The 22645-nt window shown below is 35.5% G+C and overlaps 3 protein-coding genes across 5 annotated transcripts; 1 reads left to right on the forward strand and 2 right to left on the reverse strand.

The window, feature by feature from the left end:
• Positions 1–315: 315 nt before the first annotated feature.
• On the reverse strand, positions 316–2936 carry LOC112557239 (prefoldin subunit 5-like). The gene is made up of 5 exons (XM_025226979.1): positions 2776–2936; positions 2461–2595; positions 2210–2284; positions 1595–1700; positions 316–1194 (listed from the first exon to the last, which is right to left on the reverse strand). Exons 1-5 carry the CDS (start codon positions 2863–2865, stop codon positions 1109–1111), a joined length of 492 nt encoding a protein of 163 aa, XP_025082764.1. The 5' UTR covers positions 2866–2936; the 3' UTR covers positions 316–1108.
• Positions 2937–3131: 195 nt separating this feature from the next.
• LOC112557047 (putative malate dehydrogenase 1B) lies at positions 3132–12334 on the forward strand. Its single transcript, XM_025226637.1, is given in 11 exon segments — positions 3132–3172; positions 3389–3501; positions 3967–4179; positions 4740–4973; positions 5991–6224; positions 6809–6961; positions 7213–7365; positions 7367–7469; positions 10613–10743; positions 11026–11236; positions 11487–12334. Coding segments are annotated over 11 exon segments (1611 nt in total). The 5' UTR covers positions 3132–3150; the 3' UTR covers positions 11531–12334.
• A 1358-nt stretch (positions 12335–13692) lies between these two features.
• On the reverse strand, positions 13693–22545 carry LOC112557046 (FAST kinase domain-containing protein 4-like). Of its 3 annotated transcripts, none has more exons than XM_025226635.1 (9): positions 22400–22545; positions 21549–22130; positions 21067–21267; positions 19088–19772; positions 18371–18498; positions 16189–16306; positions 15228–15306; positions 14527–14641; positions 13693–14068 (listed from the first exon to the last, which is right to left on the reverse strand). In XM_025226635.1, the coding sequence occupies exons 2-9, from the start codon at positions 22086–22088 to the stop codon at positions 13958–13960; spliced, it is 1977 nt and encodes a 658-aa protein (XP_025082420.1). In that variant the 5' UTR covers positions 22089–22130; positions 22400–22545; the 3' UTR covers positions 13693–13957. The 3 variants fall into 3 exon arrangements, with proteins under 3 accessions (XP_025082420.1, XP_025082421.1, XP_025082419.1); XM_025226636.1 differs by having other exon boundaries at positions 22416–22496; XM_025226634.1 differs by having other exon boundaries at positions 21549–22501.
• Positions 22546–22645: the final 100 nt, after the last annotated feature.

The raw sequence follows: 22645 nt of genomic DNA on the forward strand, positions 1-22645 counted from the left end.
AGGGGAAACAAAAGTTCAAGCTCAAAGTCCAAGTATGTGTTCATGTATATTCACCTGTCTGTGTCAGAATGGACATGCGAGATAACCAAGACTTCAGATCACTCCCCATCTACATCTTTTATGGCCCAATACATGACAAACAGTAAAATTTGGTCCTTACTGGATCATCAGGCAGTCCTTTTGTTTGCTGCCATTGACAAGAAAAGAATACAAAAGGGAAGAGATGTGTGTGTGCATGTCAGAGTTTAATAACTCCACTGAAAATATATATAATTGTATTCCCAGAAGCCAACTAATTTTTAAAAAAAAGTACAATTTCACTTGCTCATTGCACATTTATTGACAGATGTACATTACAATGCATACAAAGGTGACGCAAAATGTTCTGTACAATATATGAGTGACGGATAAACAGGACTGAAATGATAAACTACACAACTTTAGGCAAAGTAGGCAAGAGGGAGACAGGGCACACACAGCATGTTTGTTGATCTGTCTGATCACTGGAAGAAGAACTGGGGTGTGGGCATAACAGTCTAAATGGCTGCCAAGAAACTTCTATGTTCAATGTGCTCCAAACATAATTCTTGGGTCTGTACATGTTTTAATGGATTTCCAGCATGACTTTACTACCGGGTGTTTAATAAGTTATAATAATTTTTGAAAATTGAGGCTTGATCACTCTTTCATGCTTAAATTTTAAACGTCCGATTTCTATTTCTCCTTTAATTAAAATAACCATTTTTGTTAAGAGTAAACGAGCATTGTTTCTGTTCTGCTGTAGCGTGTTCCAAATACAAGTTCTCACAAATGTTTGGACCGAAATTTATCAACAAGAAAAGAAGTTTACCATACTGAAAGAAGGGAGGGGTGGGGTCACAAAGTTTGTCAAGGGGAGTTTCATATCAGTGCACCTTCTGATCATTACTTTTTACATTTAGTCCAATATTTTGGAACCAACACTAAGGATCAAAACAGTCCCCATTAAAAAAAATTGTTCTCTAACTTTTAAAAAGCAAACTATGCCTATACAAAGAAAGCTGCTGGTTTTCCTGGACATGAGAGGTCAGAACATGACAGATTAGAAGAGGACTGTACAGGCTGAAGATCAGGACTGTGCTCCACTTGCCCCCTGAGGCTGCTGCTGCAGTCCCAACTGATGCTGCACTTTGACCTGAAGTGCATCCATCACCACTGGAAACATTCATTGATACTTAGTTCTCATTTTCCAATATCATCTTGTGACTGAGCTGACCCATTCTACTCTACCAGGTGTGAAAAGAATGTAAGCAATAATATAATTAACTGCAGACTTGTGCCCCCTTCTAAACAACAAAAGCTACTGACAGTTATGTTGGTCCACATGAACTTCAGTTGGTTTAAATTCTACCGAAATTTCCACTTTATAAACAAACGTCATATCAACTTTAACTCTATCAAGCTTACTGTTTTTCTTCATACATAAACTGTTATGCATAACTTACCCAGCTAACAGGTACAAACCTCTTTCTAACAAAATACAAAGCCTCATTTTCAGCCAAAGACATAGCTGTTTATGCAGAAAACCAGCTTAATAGTTTATGTTCATTCTCACCTTGTTTTGTTCTGTACTTCTCCTGCAACAAAGGCTGAATTTTCTCCATTTGTTTAGTGATGAATTCCACCTTTCTATCAAAGTACTCCTTTGCTTTTACAGGTGACTGCAAATAAAAGAATTCAGTATTGTGAGTTAATCAAAATGATAAAAACATTTCACTAACACCAAAGAAAATTCAGTTTTATGCCCAGGAGTATTTAACTAATTCATTCAAGCTACCTCAACATTGTTGAAAAGGTCACCAGATGTGACTTGTTACACTGCTAGCACTAGTGACAATTCTTTCAATGATTTTGCTTGTATGAGTTCCAATTCCATAAGTATCTTCAAATGTTGTAAAGGAATTAAACAGCACAAGAGATTACCACCATCATATCACCATTGTATTGCTTTTGTTGTGTATTTTTATTAATAAAATGTGTTGTTCATCTCCTAAGAGTACTGCTCATGCATGACAAAAGTGAGCAATCTTAAGAAGACAAAGTTTTTATAAAATAAGGGAAACTATCAGTACAAGAACATTAATAAATATAAATGCAAGAAAAAGTTGTTAAATACTACTTTTTATGCACCCTTAATTGGAATCTCACAAAGTGCAAGAACAAAACTCACCATTTCAACATAATAACCAGTTCCAACATCAACTAAAACTGAATCCACATCTTGAAGCTGACCTGGAACGTACATCTTGCTGGGTCAAGGAGGCAATATTTATAATAATTATTATACAAATATAGTATCTTTTGCTTCTACCCCAAAATAGTGGATAGTTATTAAATCCAATACAATGATGTGATAGTTATGATATAGTATATATGCGAATATCTCCATATTTATTATTATTTCCAGGTTGAAAAGGATACTGAGCTGGTGAGTGGCACAAGGATTTCCCTGTCTTCGCTTTCCCGATTCATTCTCCCTAAACATTCTTCAGACTCGACGAATTTGCTTTGAGCCATCTTTAACTGACTCAGAGAGTTGGTGAAAAAGTCTATCTCCTGTATTAAAAAAAAAAAGGAACACTATGAGAGGTATTTCTGAGTACTATGAGAGGTATTTCTGAGTACTGTTAACGGTAAAATCAGGTAACAAACAACTATTAACGAACAACATAACATTAACTCGTTACTTTATTCAAGGATATCATCGTCATATCTCTAATAAACGTAAGATTATACCTGCTCCAACTGCTGCGACAACTGATTCAGCTGGGGCAGTGGTAGCTGATAAAGATCGATCTGTTGAACACTGCTCTTGCTGGAAGCCATGCCGAAACTATGATACTGCTGAGCTAGATGAGGTTTCTGAGTAAGAAAAAGCCAAACCAGGGAGATAACTCTCTATAGCCATGTGGGAAAACTAAAAGTCACAGAATTAAAAACACAAATTAATGGTAAAAGACTTTATTAAAAATTACATATATAAAATATTTACATTTATATTGATGTTAACTTAAATATAAAATATAGAATATTTGATATTAGTTTTTTTATGTTATGTCTACTCTATGGCTAATCCTACTTTTATTAAAACGCATAGCAACCGTAAACAAGATGGCGACGTTTGTGATTGCAGGTGACCAATTTTCTTTCCAGTTTTTTTTTTAAATAGATAGCTAGGCATCAATTTATTAACATTAAACATCAAATTTAATTCTTTTGTTTTATCACTGTGAACACAGTTTAAAAATAATTCATTTGTTATTTTCGAAATTACGAATTTTCTGGTATCCCAATTTAAAGGCAAGAAGATAATGTTGATGAACGTTAATGCATTAGCCCATTTAAACAGGGAAATGCAACTGTCCTTATTATGCAAGAGTGGAACTTCTTGGAGACAGCCTGGTCAAAAATTTGCCTTCTTTTCGCTTGCATAAAATTGTCAAAACATCTTCAGAATGGCAGGTATGATTAAAAACTGTTACCAGTTTCGCTGTTAACATTACTTTTTAACTTTTCGTTAAGAAATGTGCGTCGTTCTGATTATTTTCTTTTTATTATACAGTGCAATCATGGTGTTTTTTTCTTTTTAAGTTGATATAGCACTTGTGCTGTCCACACATTAAGAGGTATATATAAATTCAAAATTTAGTTTACATTATTTACACCTGCATGTTAAAGTACTATTCTACTAATACAAAGGACCTGATACTAATAGCTAAATTCTTCTTAGTAAATATTGGTACATAACAACTAGTACAATCGGTCAATAACAACTGGTACCAGCAGGTCAATTTAATACAATATTAATATAACTGATGATAATATAATATTAAACAATAATTTGCAACATTCTCATTTTTATGAAGAAATGTAACCTATTCATTAGGTTTTAATTTGGGATTTTATTTGTTTGTTTCTTTTTTTAAGACTTGGCTGGACAAAACTTGTGAAGATAATGGATGGAACCACAAGACTTCCCCAATTATTTGGCGAGAACTGATTGATCGTGGAGGTAAAGGTGTACTAGTTGGAGGTGCCAGTGATTTTCAAGAGTATGTGAAAGGATACTATGGACTCGAGTCCCACCTTACAAGCTATGACATGAGACTTATTGCAGAGGAAAATTACAAGACAAAGCTGGTATCACAAATTTCATGTTTTCTTAAACAGCATATTTTTAGCAGCTTAATTGGCTCTAGTTGATACTAATTTCATGAAACTGAACTCAGATAACTCTTAATGTTATACAAGACTTGACAATGTACTGCTAAGTCACACAGAGTCGAAGTTAATAAAGCAGGAAGAAAAATATAAGGTTTCAATCTCTGCTGGGGCTGAATTTGTTGGATTTGTTTGTGTAATATTGAAAAATCAGCATGTGTAGTGGCATGTGTAAAGGTTTGAAGGGCATAGACAGTGTGTATAAAGTTGTTGTAACTAGAGACAAAATGTGGATTTTAATGAAGGGTTGGATGCCATGATGACAACATAATATTTTTACTTTCTTTGTTGAACAATGGTAAAGTGACTGGGCTGTGCAAGTATCACAATAACTATACATCCGGTATGGTTTAGGATTGGACAATGAGCAGTTGTCATAGATTAGATGATGTGGTACACTAGAAAAGGTTATCAGGAGCTATGGGTGCTTTATTTTAATCAAGAACTTATAAAGAGTATTTTGCATTTTCTTCTGTCAGGAAACAGATGTACAAAAAGCTGCCATCAAAGCACTGTCCCAGCCCATTCACATATGTTTCACAGCAGCATCCACGGTTTATTCACTCATCAGTTTGGTTGCCAGTGGACAAGTTTTTGGTCCGAACACAGAGATTTGCATCCATTTGTATGATGATAAGGCTGACTTATCAATGACTGAAGGATTGAAAATGGAAATTGAAGATTTGTGCTATGGTATAGTGCGAGACATAAAGGTAATGTCTTACCTCTTATAAATGGTCTCCCTTTTGTTGCCTTGTGTGTGTGTGTGTCACGTCATCATTGTAGATCTAAAACATGCCTGTCCCTTAAGAGGGCTATCAAGCACAGTATAACATGAAGTACAGTACAGCAAAAATGTTGGGAAATGTAAAACATTTCTTTTCTTGCTTTTACTAATGTGCTTCATATCTTATTCTCCCATAAATGCTCATCACCTATCTTAAATTACAACTTAGTTGACCATCATTTTTATTTTACTATAAAGAAAAAGATAATTTTGAGATCCCACCAGTGAGCCTTAACACAATGTCTTATAAGTAAACTAAAATGTTTTTCAAAGGGAAGGTCATATACTGTTTAGTTATGCATTTAGGTGTGATTTTTTTTTATATATATATTTGCTTTACATATTGTAAGATGTTTCTGCTGGCTCCAAATGAAAAGTTACAAAGCAGCTTTGACATCACTCTACTAATACTAGGAGACTTGCATACCATACTGATGACATGAAACAGTTCAAGGCACTGTACGTCCTACTTAAAGCAAACTTTGAAAATGAAAAAATTTGCAAAGGTACCCAAAATGAGATAAACTGAAGGAGAGGGAGGGAGCGAGCTAGAGAATCGTATTTTATCTCCCCTTTCACTAGATGGCAGCATATTTATGTAGTTATTGTGAGCAAAAGAAAAATTTCTGTTTTGGACTTCCTCGAACAGACAAGCTTGATTTGCTCTTTTTCATAAAGTACTTATTGTATCTTAACAGCAATAACTTGCATAATGTGAGGCTGTGACTACTCATGTTTGTTAATTATTTTCTTTCTTTTGACACTAGCATATGTTTATTTGTAATGAATGAAGACTAATCCATTGATTTTTGCATCAATGAATCATTGATCAGTCTTTATTTGTTTGATAACCCAGTTATTTAATTTTATCATTACTACATTCAAGATCGTCAGGAAATAAAAAAAAAATCTGGTATTTTTTCTGTGATTATCATCCTTACAGATTTCCATGAACATTGAAGAAGCATTCAAAGACTGTAGCATAATCATTCTGACAGATGAGTTGCCTAAACAAGAGGATGAACAGTTCAAGGAGTGGGTTGAACGTAATGCACAGCACTTCACTCGTTATGCCGCAGCCATCAACAAAGTGGCCAGAAAGAATGTGCGTGTGTTACTGGCTGGGTCAGGTCCCATCAATTTCAACACATTCATCATGATCCAAAATGCTCCAACAGTGAGTTCTTATGTGATATAAAATAAAGAAAATTCCTTGGTGGAAAAAGCATAGGAGGGTTGCTATGAATGGAAAAGGGGGCAATGTTTCACAAGTGGTGCCTATAAAAGGGAAGTAGCACAAGATATTGCAAAACAAATTCCCCGAATACATGTGAAGTGTAAATGAAAATTACATGCATTGCATGTAGATCATAGCTAATAAAATGAATAAGTATTTCTTTATAGCTTTTGCATAACAAATATATTGTTTAGATGTTCAGTTTTGTGTATAATGAAAATTCATAACATTTAAGACCTCCACATTAGTTAAATTTTCACTTCTCCTCTTATCATGTAGAAATCTTTAAGTGTTATATCTTTTTATTAAGTCATAATTAGGATTTTTTTTCACTTAACTTACTGTGTGACTAAAAGAGGGAAAAGTTTATGATGCCATCAGATGTATGTAGGGCCCATCAGATGTATGTCAGAGACTGATATGATGATAAAGGAAGATGACAAATACTGTGCTACAAAATGTGTAATCATGTACAGCAACTATTGAAAAGTAATTACAGAGTAATGTTCTCCTGGACTGCACAGATACCCAGACAGAATTTTGTGGCATCAAGCCGACTTGTAGAGAACCAAGCAAAATCTGTCCTTGCTGAACGTCTGAAAACTAACACAGCAGGAGTTGTTGACCTTATTGTCTGGGGCAACATTAATGGAAATCATTTTATTGATGCTAGCAAGGTAAATTTGTTGATACATTGATTTCCCATTTTATCTGTTTACTGCATCATCAATCAAAGCAGACTGCTTAATTTTATTCTTTTCAAAATGTTGCAAATAAGTTTTAGTCAACGTGACAGTGAGCAGGCTGTTTTAGGGAAACATTCAGAAAACTGGGGAAGATGCTGGATTTCAGTTTTAAGATTGTAATATGTCACATTTAAGAGGACTGCACTGTTTTCTATGCTACTATAGACTCTGTTGATCATCAGACACGAGTGCATGGTTATGATGGTGCGATATGGGGCCCCCCATCCTACTCTGTATCTGCTGTGGAGATGGTGCATGACAACAAGTGGTTGGACAAAGAGTATCTTGAGATGCTTCATCAGCGCAAACAAGTTTTGGAGGTTGCTATAAAACACGAAACCTGCAGCCAGCCAAGCCAGAGCCATTGCCACAGTGCTGGATCACTGGTGGAATGGATCACCATTAGGCCAAATTTTTTCACTAGCTGTCTGTTCAGAAGGTGATAAATCCATCTAAAAATAAAATACAAATTAACTTCTTGTTTCTAAGCCAAGCATTTTAAGTCGTCTGTTAAACACATAAGATTACGTCACAAGCGTCCTACTCCATTCTAAGGGATTTACAAATGCGCTGTCAGATTTGGGTTTACATTTGCAGTACTGTAGTTTCGATTTTTCACCTTCATTTACACCTTTTCTTCCTAAAGTTTCCACTACTACACTAGAATCAAACAGACCATCAGAATCTTCTAAAATTGCTAAATCTCAAATGAAAAAAATGACATTTTTATGTAATTATTTTATTTAAAAAATAGCATTACAAAACAGTATCTCAATGTTATTATTAGTTCTTAATTGTTAAATGTTTTCCTGTGACTAAATTTGGGATATTTCAACTGTCCATTTTGTGCACCTATTTTTTTCTCATAGGTTTGACATACTATATTACATAAATTTACTTTATACGTTATCCTCATGGAGTGTAAGCCCCACATGGAGAGGAAAAGCAACCTGAAAGCAGCTTTTAAGCACAAAGAAGTGAAATCTGCTATAAGGAAAGGAATGGAGGCAGCTAGGAAGAATTGAATTTGGTTGCAGCCCTATGCTCCACTGGGGATGAATAGGAACAAGAAAGGAAGAATTGGATCAAGGATCAATGCCAGACCATAAAAGAGGGAATAACAGAGGTTGATCCCAAGAAAGTTGACTACTAAAGACATTCACCAAGACAAGTCAACACAAGACCTCAGTCATCAAAGACAGCCATGGCTACCTTCTCAGAGAAAACACTTCCATTCTCAACTGATGGACTGAATATTGCAAAGACCTGTACAACTTCCAGCTGAAGATCCTTCAAAACAACCAGACTAGAACTAGCAAACCCTCAGACCTTCAAGTCTACAGGAAGAGGTCAAAAAAGCAATAGGCAGTCTGAAGGGAGGAAAGTTACCTGGCAATGACAACTTCACAGCTATGTTGAGACAAAACAAACAATAAAGGCCCTCCCTACTATGTGACAAGGAGTCTGGAAATGGAAAGAATGTATGCAGTCACTAGTCATACCTCTTCCAAAGAAAGGAAACCGCAAACATTGCTAGAACAAAAGTCGAATCAGTCATTCAAGAAAAGTCATGCATAAAGGATGAACTTTTACTGCCTGGAAGGAAAAGATGGATTTGATCTGGTGGAGAGGTGAGGGTACTTTCAAGGCTAGAAGGAAGCAGTCAATGAATAATGACCATTAAGATGGCTGGAACTGAGTATGATGAATGACCACTAGGGTAGCTGGAACTGTGTTTTCCTCACCACCCTCACTTTTATGTTGAACCATTCTTTCATATCATAAGCTAACAGTTGGCCTTAAAGATCTAAAATCCTCTCAACATCACTTCAGATCATACACCTAGTTATTTAACAGTCACACCCCACAATTAAAGCATCTACTATGCCTAAGGAAGTTCCTCCAGAAATTTCATCAACTTTGAAAAGGTATTCAACAAAGTCTGGCATGAAAGGCTATGTGAAGCAAAACAGCGTTTTTGAAAGTGTTTAGATTTGTGACTCATGAAGGACGACGAGCAGTTGAACATCTTGAAAGTATCACATCAGTTAACTTGTACAGCTTCCCTTGTGATGCCTTTTGAACTCATAATGGTTTTTCAAAGAGGCATTCTGCAGGCAGCCCTATGAGCAGCAAAAAAATGTCTTTGTGTGACTGTTCGTAAAGCACCATTAGCTCACCCACAGGGCCAGGTTATGGCGCTATAAAAGTTCACATTATTATTAAAATTTCAAGAATAAAGACAGTCACATCCAAGTGCTATATAAGAGCTCAATGAGCACAGTACTGCTGAATAACTAAATGGGAACTTTCACACAACAACAGGCATCTCCCTTCAACACACAACAACAGGCAACAGGGTATTCCTTGTCACCTACACTGATCAATGTCTTTTATAGAAGCATGCATGAAGCCCTCCACAATCATCACACCATTTCCACCGGTGGAAGGCCAATATGCAACCTACACTATGCAGATGATATTGATCTGACAGCGAGAGAACTAACAGAGAACTACAAGTAAACAAACTGACAAATTTCAAATGCATAAGGAATGGATATTAGTATTGACAAGAGCAAAGCCATGGTTATCAGCAATGGCAAACCAGAGACCTACATGAACGGAATCCAGCTTGAAGAGATCAGCAGCTTTAAGTATTTGGGAGCCACCCTTTCCAAAGATGGCAGATGACAGATATCCACATCAGGATTGTGACACGATTAGGCTGGACATGGTCTGGTGCAGCCATAGCATCAGGTTGACTGTGAAGTACAATCTGTGCAAGTGTCTCCTAGTAGCAATCTTGCTTCTTGGGTGTAAAATATGGACTCTGCTTGTTGATACAGTTAGGAGAATCCAGGCATTTCAGAACAAGTACCCAAGAAGGCTGCTCCAGATCTCATACAGGGAGTGTTAATGACTTTGTAAGAAGCATGACCACAACTCATAGAATATCAAGAACCCCTACTTGCAACATTCAAACAGTGTAAGCTGGTCTGTTTGGCCATGTGACCCATCACAACACTTTATTGAAGACTGTCCTTCAAGGTACCTTTGAAAGAGGTTAATGGTGTGGTAGCCAGAAAAACAATGGGCTTACAATCATGAAGGATTGGACTGGTCATCTCATGCAGGACCTGCTCACTCAGGCATGAGTGGCAGACTTTGTCACTGCCACATTTTTTTCAAATGCTCCTCCCAATTACTGGTACTGGTCAAGGGACAAATGAGTGAATGAAAACCACACAACATACCAATATAGATCATTAACACATTTTCAGATGTCAGTTTAATAGGTACCAGCAATATTCATCTGAAAAGTAACCACTGCGAATGAGCTGTAGTGCTATTTACAATAGCATAATTAGCTATATGCTTTACCAGCTGTTTCCACTCCTAATGACAGCATGCAGTATCAGCTGCTTTGTTGCAGTGTTAACATTGCATTGAGATATTAGCTACTACATAACATTACTGCCACTAGGATCTTAGGGAGCTTGCACCAGATTGAAGGTTATGACTAGAAAATTTGCCATACACTAAAAATACTTGAACTTGTGCTTTTACAACACTGTTTATCAGGTTGGTATGGTGTACCAGAGGGATTGGTGTTCTCATACCCTGTAGTGCTATCTCCAAGTGGTTACTGGACAGTGGTGCAGGACATTGAGCTGACTGAAGAAGGCAAAGAAAAGCTGCAGGAAGCAATCAAGGTCTCAGGGTTCATTGTACAGAAGCTAAAAGTTTGAGCTCAATTATTCATATAGGACTTTTCTTCATTTACAAATTTTCTTTGGGGTGGGGGGCTTTAGCAGGGGTGGGGGGAACAGATTAAATGTCAACAATTGTGATACATTAATACAGATTTCTTTCCTCCATTGCTAGCAAACGCCTCAGAACTAAGCCTGCACTACTGTGTGGGCCACGAAATGTGATAAATACCATAGATGAATAAGCTTCCAGCACAAAAATAAATGTGGTTTTTTTTTTTATAGGATTTACAGAAAGAGAAAGAAGTTATCTACCCTCCACCAAGGGTTCCTACATCTCCAGAAGAGCCCACAACACAGGAGTCCGCAGAGGAAGTAGCTGTAGTAAACGAAGATGCTACTATAAATGAAGATGTTACAATAAATGAAAATTCTACAAAAATAGAAGAGACACATGAAGCACTACAGATGCCAACAAGAACAGAGAAGTTAGAAGGTAGTCAAGTTTTGCAGTAATGGTAGTAGAGTGTTTGTAGCAGATGTTGATACAACAGAGGTGGCACACCTCTTAGGTTTTGCTTGGCTCAAAGAATAAAATGAATAAAAACCAAGTGAATAAATCCCGGTAATAATACAAAAGAGACAAGTCCTGCAAAAGTTTGTTTCCACAAGTTGTTCTTTTAGTTTCTTAAATAGATTTTGTACAACTTGTTTATTAACATGTCATAATTTGATATTTCTTTCAGGTGGGGCAGAAATTGAAGATACAGAGAAATCTGGTTTGATCTAAAGATAAGACACACAAATCCTAAATCTTCGCACACTTTGTTACAAATACTTGAACCATTCCTTTGAACTGACATTTGACAACTTCCTATTCAAGAGTGAAATTTGCAAGTGGCACAAGACCGTCTTTAAAGAAACCAAGAACATATTCTATAAAGTATGCTTTTATCAAAGTAAATGTGTCTTTGAGAAAAAAAACTGAAAAAGTTCAACCCACATTAAAAGGTCTAAGAGATTACAACTTCATTACTGAAACAAGATGCTGATTTTATACCTTCAGAAAAAATGAAAGTAAGCAAACATGCATAAGCAGCATAAATAAATCACTACCTGTCTCAGCAACATCACAATTTTGCTTTAGTAAAAAAAATTAGATGGAAGTCCAAATAATGCTGAAGCAACTCATTGTATAAATGTTCCCAAGCTTACATGCAACAGAGACGAAAGTTATAGTTCTGTGTAAAAAATAAGACTTATAGATATACCTAATGTACATAGTAAATGGCACATGTGAAATATAACATCACATCCCAGAAGAAATTAATCTTCCATGCATCCAGGTGCCACATTGCTAAGAAGACATTCTGATTTGTAATGACTTTATTGCAGCTCATAGAAAATGGTATCATAAGACATTTTGCAGGTTGGCAACCAATGTGTCGAGCATACCTATAGAATACAAATGCAGTAAAACCTTCCAATTAAGAATCGCTAAAACCCACCAAAATCAGTTGATAACTTTGAGGGCTCTTAGTAGGAAAAATTCAAGTTCATTTATTTTAAAGTTGAAATAAAGCTAAAAACCAAACACTTGTTTTTGCTTTCACTTGGTCATGCTTATTGTACTGAAGATTTAAAGGGAAACTCTCCAGGTAAGAGCAGTCAATTAATACACATCTACCATGTCAGAGAAAGATGTTCTTTTGTTATAAAGCACAAGCAACGTAATTTTACTTTATTAAAATATACTGAACTTCTACAAAAGATCATCATCGTTAAGCATAATGGATCGATGCGCTCTTGTAAGAATGCAACAATGACCAGGGGGGAACGGCAGTCATTTCAACCAAAAACCATTCTATCAACCTTCCACCTGAGTCGATTCTGTCATGACCATATTGTCTCACGTAAGACCACATCGACCCAACACCGAAAGTCAAATCAATCAGGTCCCTAGGCTAAATGAATGCCTGAGAAGTAACACCTGTTTCAAATTAACCGAGCGTATGCATAAACATTTAATAAGAACCTCCAAAATAGAAAATGATGACAAAGGCTTTTAAAATAAGTGATTTAAAGTAAAAAAATTGTATTTATGCGCTGCTATGAAACCAAATGTCAGCAGATACATTTAAAATGAATTTCTAAACTGAAGAATAATTAGGACAAACGCTTTGTGAAAACAAACTTTAAAAAAAATTAAATTACGTAATGTGTCATTGTGTGATTTGTTCTCTGAACATGCATTGCAGAGCGGCCATTTTTGTTTAATACGATGGTAGCTGAATTTGTTCAAACAATGGAAGGCTCTATTGATAATAAGTGACTCTAATAGTTACTCCTCTCACTGGCGATTGATCTGTCTTTTTGAGTCAGGATGGCTTCCACTTTTGGTGTTCGGATGATATGTGACTGGTGTGACAAGGCTTAGGTCAAAATGGCAGATGACCTATCAAACGCTCTCAAATGTAATTATTTCACATGGTTTCCACAGAAAATAAAAATATAGGGTAAGTGGGCAGCCAGAAATAGCTTATTTTAAAAGGAAATTATTTTTTTCAACAAGCAATTTTGCAAAAAACAAGTCATAATAGAGCATATATTATCTGTCGTAAGTCGGATTGTTGAGGTAGTCATTATAAAGATGACCTTTACATATATATATAGCAAAATATGACCATAAAATTTTGGGGTTTTGGGGTCATAACTAAGAGGGGGAGGGGTCGTAATTGAAAAGATCAAGTTTTACTGTATTTACCTTCCATATCTTCTAGACTAGAAAGTATAATTTCAACAAAGATGGTGGTTAGGGGGCACATTCTTTTCATAGGTTACTGGATTTTGAAAGTTAATTCTTGTATAATTATTAAAAACAAAACAAAAAAAGGATATAAAGAAAAGTCAGAACATTTTGATGCAGCTTTCTGTAAAATAAAACCAAACAAAATCGGTCCAAAGTGGTTTACTGTCATGAAAAATATTGCACCAGTGGATGGAAATAGTGCAGCATGAACTACAGTTAAAACTAGTTCACATTTATTTATTCATGAAAAATAAACTTTAATGAAAGAGCTGAAATTCAATGCGTGCAATACTCATCTTTTCTCACCACTGAAGTCCTCACAAAACATAAATTATTAAAAAGCTCATCTAGCACTTGGTGGCAAGCTACAAGATTTTTCTAAAGTGACAGTTTGCCACAAGATTTCAGTCAGCTAATAGGCTGGGAAGTCCTATTCTGCAGTGCTGTCTTGATCTTTTGCTGCAAGAGCTGTATCATCTCCAAGACCTTGTTTTTATTGGATATTTCTGTATGCAAAACCTGCAGAAAAATACGAGCATCTATTTTTTATTACCGATCATCTATTTCTGTCTTTCTTGATAGGATTTAGCATATGAATTATGTTGAAACTACACTGCTGGTGAAGGATGGCATACAAGTTGCATTCTCTTGGGTTACATCTCAAAGGTGTTCCCATGCACTTAACTGGCTAGTCTTGCATTGGTTAACTGATAAAGTTTATTTAAACTAAAACAAACTTTAAAAAAAAACTACACAGTTTGAAAAAGCAAACCTTATGACTAAGATCTGTAATAAAAAGGAGATTAAGACTATAAGTGAGTTACAAATATTACTGCAGAACTAAAAGATGGACAAGAGAAGGCCCATGGTCTTTATTATATTGTTCAACCTCAATAAAGATTCAGGATTTAAAGTAAAAGCAAACTGATGAGACCAATTTCCAGTAACAAACACAAACTGAAAATGTAAAGTCATACATGCACAACAGTGAATCCTTGATAGCTGAGATGGCGAGCTTCCATAGCATGAAGGCCTGTCATTTCTAAATCTGGCAACGTCAAATCTGGAAAATCCAGAACTTTCAGTGCAACCCTGAAATTACAGAAATGACCAAACTGTGAGACAACAGATGTAGGTTAATGATTATGGGGAGGGTGGTTTTAAAAAAAAACCAACAGAATTAAATCTTGATGTTTGATAGCAGTAAGGTGTTTAAAATGTTTATAGCTACCTGTCCATACTTCCTGCCAGTAAGTAGAATTTTTTCCTCTTTCTGCCAAGTTGCTACAATCATCTCGCATGAGTTGCAATTATGCAAATATGTGTGTGCATGTGCGTGTGTTAGAAAAAAAATTAAAAGAGACAAGCATGCAGCATTTTTGTACCACTTATTGTAATCATCCCTTTTGATCAAATAAATCACCTACATTATTAACAAGCATAAATCACCTATGTTAATAAGCTTGCTTAGTAGCTGAAATAATTTGGTTCCTTTACTTTCATTTGCACCAAACATCTACATCAAATTTTTAAACAGTACGTGAGACCTCCATTCCAATACTAAATTGGTTATGCCTGTTGCCACGTATGTTTCAAAACAACATATTTTTCTAAAATCTTTTTACTTTTTTGAAGAACAAGAATTTTATATTAAAATATTTTGTAAATGTCCACTCACCTGTGAAGCAAAGAAGAACTTTTCCCCACCTTAGTTAATGGCTGTGGTTCTCCACTGTCATCAACAAAAAATTCTGCATCTGCAATATATTAACCAACAAAGATCAAATTAATACAGCCAGCACAAGCAGCTCCATAGCAAGATCTAATGCCATGACCGACAAGCAGTTGTTATAAGACTTGGAAGTTCTACTAACTGAGACTGTGAAGTTGTGAACAAAGAGCTTTGACTGGAAAATGCAGAGACCAAGGTAGTTGGGACATGCAGAAGACATAAAACATGTGTTTGAAAAGTCAGTATTGCTTCCCAACTAAGAAAAAAAAGAAAAGAAGAGAAGAGAAGGAAATAAGTAATATTCTAATTATTAATGTACATCTTCATTGTTTATCAATTTATGGGGCCTCCCTGTGGCTACCAATTTGGCTTGTTCATCAACTTATTATAGGATTCTCAAATATTTGTTCTCATTTTCATGAACCAAACATTTTTTCCTATTATTCCAACCTTTTTATAAAGAAAATTCTTTATTACTACACAAATTACTTTTAATTACAAGTAAGAGGACTCTAGTAAAATTGCTGGGTAGATCTGTAAGTTGTGGAGGGTTGGGTATTAATACTATGCATAATTATAAGTACTGTTTTGTCCACTCTTCAACTCATCCGTGTTTTGTTTTGTTTGTTTGTTTGGTTTTTTTTTTTGTCATATTGTTATCTTTTTGAAGACACTTATATTTATTGTATACTTGACTGTCAGATTATTTGCAGTCTTTTGTGGGCAGGGCACTGAGCTCATATCCACACAAGGAAATGCATTTTACAAACCCATTATTATAATTATCAAAGGTCTAATAAGGTGCACATTTTTAATGAGTGAGTTAAGCACTGTGCAAATATTATTTTCCCAAATCTAATGGATTAAAACCTGTACACTTATGGCACACATCACCACACAAGTTTACCAATAACATATCCTCCTTCAACTGTGGCATCAAGAATGGCATATGAGTCCCTTGGAGCCATGTGTAAAAGAGCAGAAATGACCTTCTCTGCTGCCTTCCTCTCACTACGTAGCAGCAGCTGCCAACACAAAATGGACCACTGTAACTTTATTGATGGACACTATCTCATCTTATTCACAGACCCATAATGACCTTATTTGTAGACCCATTATCACCTAATTCACAAACTTACCATTACATTATTCACAAATCCATCATGTTATTCTCACACACACACACACACACAAATATGATTTATATAAAAAAATAATGTGTTTTTGACAGTTGTAAATATGCACATTCCTGCAGACTTAAATTTGTAATATTGACAGCCAATTTATTTTAATCTTTATTACTCAAACTGCACCATGTGTGTGCACATGCAAGTTAACTTCTTACACTAGGTACCAGAACACAACATTTTTTTTTTTTTGTTAAATGGGTATTTTTTTATATTCATGTGAAAGTACAAGATAATATTAAAAAAAAAACCAAAAGCAAAAACTGAGTCTATCTTAATTAGATTTGGAGATACTGATGTTTGAAGTTTGTGATTTGCATCACAGCTATAACTATTTATTTTGGATCATGATTGAAGATCTCATATGTAACAATTAGAAAATCTTCAAAGTCCATAAGTACTTTGCATGAGAAGTTACCAACAATGATTTTCTACTCAAGTGACTGACAAACTAACTTGCAAAAGGACATACTGGAGAAAAACACACTACCGAATTTGAAAAAAAAAAACGTTTTGCGCTTGGTCTTATTTGCATAAGACACCATATTTCATTCAAGTACTCCAGTTCAAATATTAGTTTAGTAAATAAACCTAAAACATTTTTAAAGTAACCACTAGATACTGTTCTAACTTTTTCTGAAAACTTGCAAGGTCTCTTTTGTGAGATATGCAGTTTCAAATATCAAATCAATTTTTCAGGCCGAAAAATGAAAAGTTTTTGGGGTAACAAACTTAAAACAGCTGTAATTTCTAATCTACTGGACAGAGTGAGTTCAAATTTGAAACACTGATAGAAAACACATTAATCTGTTAATCCATGTTAGTTACTTTTACCTATAGTGGAAGGGGTAGTGGTTAAAAATTATGAGGAACTATTTAATATTTGCATGGGACACTCAAGTCTTCGTGGTCAACCCAAACTGTTACTTGATGGTGATGAGAGAAATAACATACACACACACGCGCGCGTGAAATTCCAAGTAAAAAGTAAGTTAATACCCCAGAAATTTGTGTGGGTAATACAGTCACTCCCTCCCCCTTTTGATTAAAGTGGGTGCTACTTTTTTCTTTCATTTTCTCAAAATATACAATGTTGGATAAACGTAAATGCAGAAAACCAAAAAATTCCCACAACTCAGGACCCATGTTTCTTCTTCTTCTTGTTCCTATTCACCCCCAGTGGAGCAAAGGGCCACAGGAGAGATAAACAAGTCCCATGCAAATATAAATATATTTTCTACCTTGTCTGTATCAGAATTTGAAGGCCAAGAGTATGTATTATTTTCTAAAACAAGTTTCTTCCAAAATTTAATAATTGCTTCATGTTCGTTCTTTTTTTACGTCACAAACAGTTTCAATGTGGAAAGTGTTGTCATAATAAACTGCAACACTCTGTCCAGGTTTTATAAGTGTAAACTGGGGATCTGATCCTGAAGCAGGTTCAGCCACGGTTGCCCCAAGACAGGCAGAAATGTCACAAAATACATCAAAAGTGAAAGCTTGTGAACACAAGCACAAATACCAAACCCAATCATCAAAACATGTTACATGGCACACACGGAAAATGGTCACTGCGCAGCTTGTTAATTTTCATGACAGGTACCATTTATCCTCACAAAATACACATTATTCTCCCCGTTGCACAAAATCAAAGACATAACCTGAACACATGATGAAAAGTTCAAAGTTAAAGTTATTGTTATTTTAAAGTGATATTTCTGTTCCTGATAGTCCATGAAATACTTTGAAGTGAAAACGAGTGATTTTTGTGCAATTGCCCAGTTTCAACCAGCAGGAAGGCGTGTGTGCCAATACCTACTTATATATATATAAGATGTCTCTGACCATGCAAGTGACAGGACTAACTTGACAAATTCTTTTCTGACTGCAAGTACTTCCTACCTTAGCATCACTGGGACAAAAAGTATCAGGAAGGTATGGACCCGTGTATCCTTGTATTTCATACTTGGCTGCTATATTGATGTTGTTAATTTTGGTAAAGTTAACAATTGACTGGAAGCTGTCTGAAACTAAAAACATAAATGAAAGCTTTAAGAAATATGTAAAAATCTTAAGTATATAATTGTGAATCATGCTAATATAAATGTAAAATTCCTTGAGAAAGAAACAATTTCTTATTTAAGCAAACAAAAAGTACAAATATAAATTATATATCAAATCCATGTGTTTAGTGATTGTCACCTTGGGCAGGGCATTTCAGAAAAGAAAATATAAGGTAAGCTACTGTGGAAACCATACAATCAACTATTAATATAAACACAAATAGTGGAAGCTGGAGTGTCCTCACTACTTCTATCCTTCCTTCACTCTCTTTTTCTCCACATCCTTTCTTCCTACTTCCATGTCTACCTGTTTTTCCTTCTATACTTAATGAATGTGTTTTTAAAACTGAAGTGTCTTTGAATGACAAGTCTGTGGTATAGTAAATGTCTTGTACATGTTGAATATTGTACTTATTAAAAAACAAAGCAAAAAAACTAGATGGCCAACTACAAAAAATAACCAAAAAACAAAAAAGTTGATATGAATATTTAGACATATGGACAATCTTGCACTCAAACACATGAGACAGGACAAGAAATAGAAAATGTCCCTTACCTGGTAAACTTCCCCAAAAATCCTCTGTCAAGACAGAGGCAGCTAAATTGGCATTTAGAAGTTTTAGAACTGCCAGAGACCATACCACGTCCAGCCACAAAAAAGGTGAAGATTTCTGCAACTCACTGACATCTGGTGTGGCTATGACTTTGTGAACAAGTTCACAGCACATGGGATTGTTCTTATTCAAATTGGCTAGTGACATGACAATGGCCACCCTGTCTGCTCTACCAAGTGACAACGATAAGGGAATGTCTTTGGTTTTTGACACACATTCATCGTCAGAGTGAAACAATGCAGAACTCCAGTTTCTGCAGTTTAATTGGTCTACCATATACTGCACTGTCTGTGAGTGACCCCATCTTAAAAGTGACATTGATGTCAGAACAGACTGGGCCAACTTTGGTGTAAGCTCCCGTTGTTTAGTCTGCAAAGCCAAGCTAGTCTTTTCCAAGAGAGGGGTGTCAAACACCTTTAACACTGCACAGGCATATAGCAGGTTACTAAGCTGAACTGCGGAAAGGTCTGATAGATCACTTTTGTTTAGGTGGTATGACACAGCTCGTATCAGAGACATGTTACGATGACGATGGCGAGACAGGATATACAGGATGCGATACAACTCTTTGACAGATGCCTGCTCCACTAAATCCAGTGCTCTCTCCTCTAGTCGATCTGTAAAAGTCTACAAGAATTGTCAAAATGATGAAAATAAACTGCATCCAACATCTCCTGGGTATCAAGTTGTTTGTGAAGCTTAAGCAAAAATGCTCATCTATCACAAAAATAGTGTCCAGCATTATTTCTGCAGCATTTAGCAGATTCCTTGGTTACAAGATATCTAAATACAGTTAAAACAAATGAGTATTTTTTTAACTGCTGTACTCTGGCAATGTTTAGCAAATTTGCTTACATGTACACGTAGGAAAAGATTAAATGGGTATCCTTTTAATCTAAAACACTTTAAATCTAAAAAATATAGGAAAGCTATGCTTATTCTTCCATAAACACATTCTCTACAGTTTAATAACCTACTCGAGTGGTCCAAGTTACAAACATATTCTGCTAAGTGGAGAAAATATAACATATTCTGTGAATTTCAGCATCTAAAACACAGCCATTTATTATCCTATTTCAAAGCTGGCAATATGCAGCTATACTCAGCAAGCCCTGCAAAACCTTGCTCCCATGCACAAATAACATGCTGCCTCAGAGCTTGTTCCAATCTAAGCTAAGCATGTAAACAATGCTCAGTGGTCAGAGCAGTATATCAGATTCCTTGGAAGATGTTAATTTTCCAGCTGCTCCAGGAAATGGCACCATGTTATTGCCTCTCCTTCATTTTCTGCACCCACTACCCATCTGCTCTTGCTTTCAGTACAAATTGTCCGCACTATGTTTTAATTTCTTTGCAGGCTCCTGCCCTGACTGTTTCTCTGAACTCTTCCCCTATAGCTCAGCCAGACAACTAAACTATTTGTTTGATGATCATATTCTAATTATTCCTTACACCAAAACAGTAACAAACGGTCACAGGATTTTTAGTTGCTGTGCAGCGAAACAATGGAACTCTCTCCATTTTCATATCTGCCATAATACTTTGTTCCTCTATACTTGTTGATTATTTGTAGTCAGAACCGTTATTCTTCTGTCCCTCATGTGCTGTCCTTGTCTCATTACAAGCATGCTATTTCCTATACAAATCTTTCATTTATTAATATTATTAGAATATACACAACCTATTTATAAAAATGGAGTTGAAATGAAAACCTCACTAAATTTTTCTGCCATATTTTATGGCAGTCATTTGTCTTTGCCTTGTTACTACGCACAAAAAGAAAAAAAAAATTACAAGGTCTAAGTACAGATTTTTTTTATTTATTTACTAGAAAAAACTGGAGCACAATACAAAAAGAAACACCATTATTGAGTGGTAATATGAATGAGAAGATGATGATTACAAGAGGATTACAACCTACCTGAATGCTCGGTTGGCCACCTTCCTGATACATGAGAAAAATAATATCTTTTAAATGGGTCAGTTCAACCCAGCGCCTTTCTAGTACAACCATGGCCTGCTGAAGAGCATTTTTGCGCACAGGGGTTTCCTGGTGGCTCAAATGAAGTTGCAACACTTGGATAAGTAGTGAAATAGGCAACTTCTTCATCAACCAAATAACCTAAACAAAGATAAGATGTCAATTACATTCTAGTTTTGACAAAACATTCATGCAAAATTGTAAGATATTTATATATGAATTGGATGTAGATTCAAACAATTTGAATGAATATATAGATGAATAATGCAAAGAAACATTACACAATTTTTTTTAATATGCTATTATGAAATTTAACCAAAATTATCTACTTGGTTAACTATCTTTTTTTTAATTTCTTGTAATTTACATTCACTTAACATTTCAATGCTAGACTAAGACTGAAATAGTAGATATTTTGTTACCTGTGTGATCAGAGTCTTGATAAGAAATATATCCCGAGAAGTTATTTCATAAAGCACATTCAGGCATGAAATTAGCAGTTTGGGAGGGATCTTTGAAATGTTGTTGTCGAAAATTTCAACCACTCTTGACATACATGGATCTTCAAGTATCATCACTGGGTCAAAGTTGATATCTTCTTTATGCAGGATGTTCAGTCTTTGTAGAACAAGCGATGCTTGGAATGGAGTCCCTACTGTGGGCGCAATCTGCATCAAATCTTTAAGTGACGCTGATTTTATAATTTTTTCTTTTTCGCTTTGTTCTTGCATAGTGACATTCCGATTTGATTCTTCTGGAAGCTCATGTGCTGGATCACACCCTAAGTGTATGTCTGAAAATGACCTCCAGTTATAACGAATGCAGCTGGAGTCACAGTTTTCCCCAGAAATATTAAAAGAACTGCTTGATGGTGACTGTAATGCTGATACTGTCGTTCTTAACGAAAGTGCTGTCCGAATGCACTTGATATGCTTTAGCGATGGAAGAAGGATTCTCTTCATGATAACTGATGTATTGTCATTCAGCTTGTAGTTTCAGTAATACTGTCAAAAGTTAAATGCAAGCCAGCCAATAATGCGCACACTCACAAACACAATATTTATATGTATATCATATAGCATATTAAATGTGTGAATAATCGGTCAATTTAAAGTTACTATTAGAATCAAGGCAATCAAAAGTCAAAAGACCTTGACAAACCTCTATAGCACTTAATGATATTTATGGGGGTAATTTTTTTTTATAAAAACGTGTTGTTAAATAAACAATACACTACAGATTTTCAAAAGACATCTGTCTACGTGAAATTCACCATGCTTAGTCCTGACCGGTAAAAGTATCAAGTCTCCTTGGAAATTGTTACACCAATACACGAGCCACCATAAGGATAACTCTTTAATGTTACATAAAAGCTCCTGAGAGTTATCCTAACATCCGCCTCGTGGACCTTCGTTTTCGGAGTTTTTCGCCTCATATTGCTTATTTATTTCAAAATGCCTCCAAAATACACTGTTTCATATATAGAACTTAACGTTTAAATAACTGACATTCAAACGTG

Source organism: Pomacea canaliculata, linkage group LG2, assembly GCF_003073045.1.
Source record: "Pomacea canaliculata isolate SZHN2017 linkage group LG2, ASM307304v1, whole genome shotgun sequence".
Classification (NCBI taxonomy): Eukaryota; Metazoa; Mollusca; class Gastropoda; order Architaenioglossa; family Ampullariidae; genus Pomacea; species Pomacea canaliculata.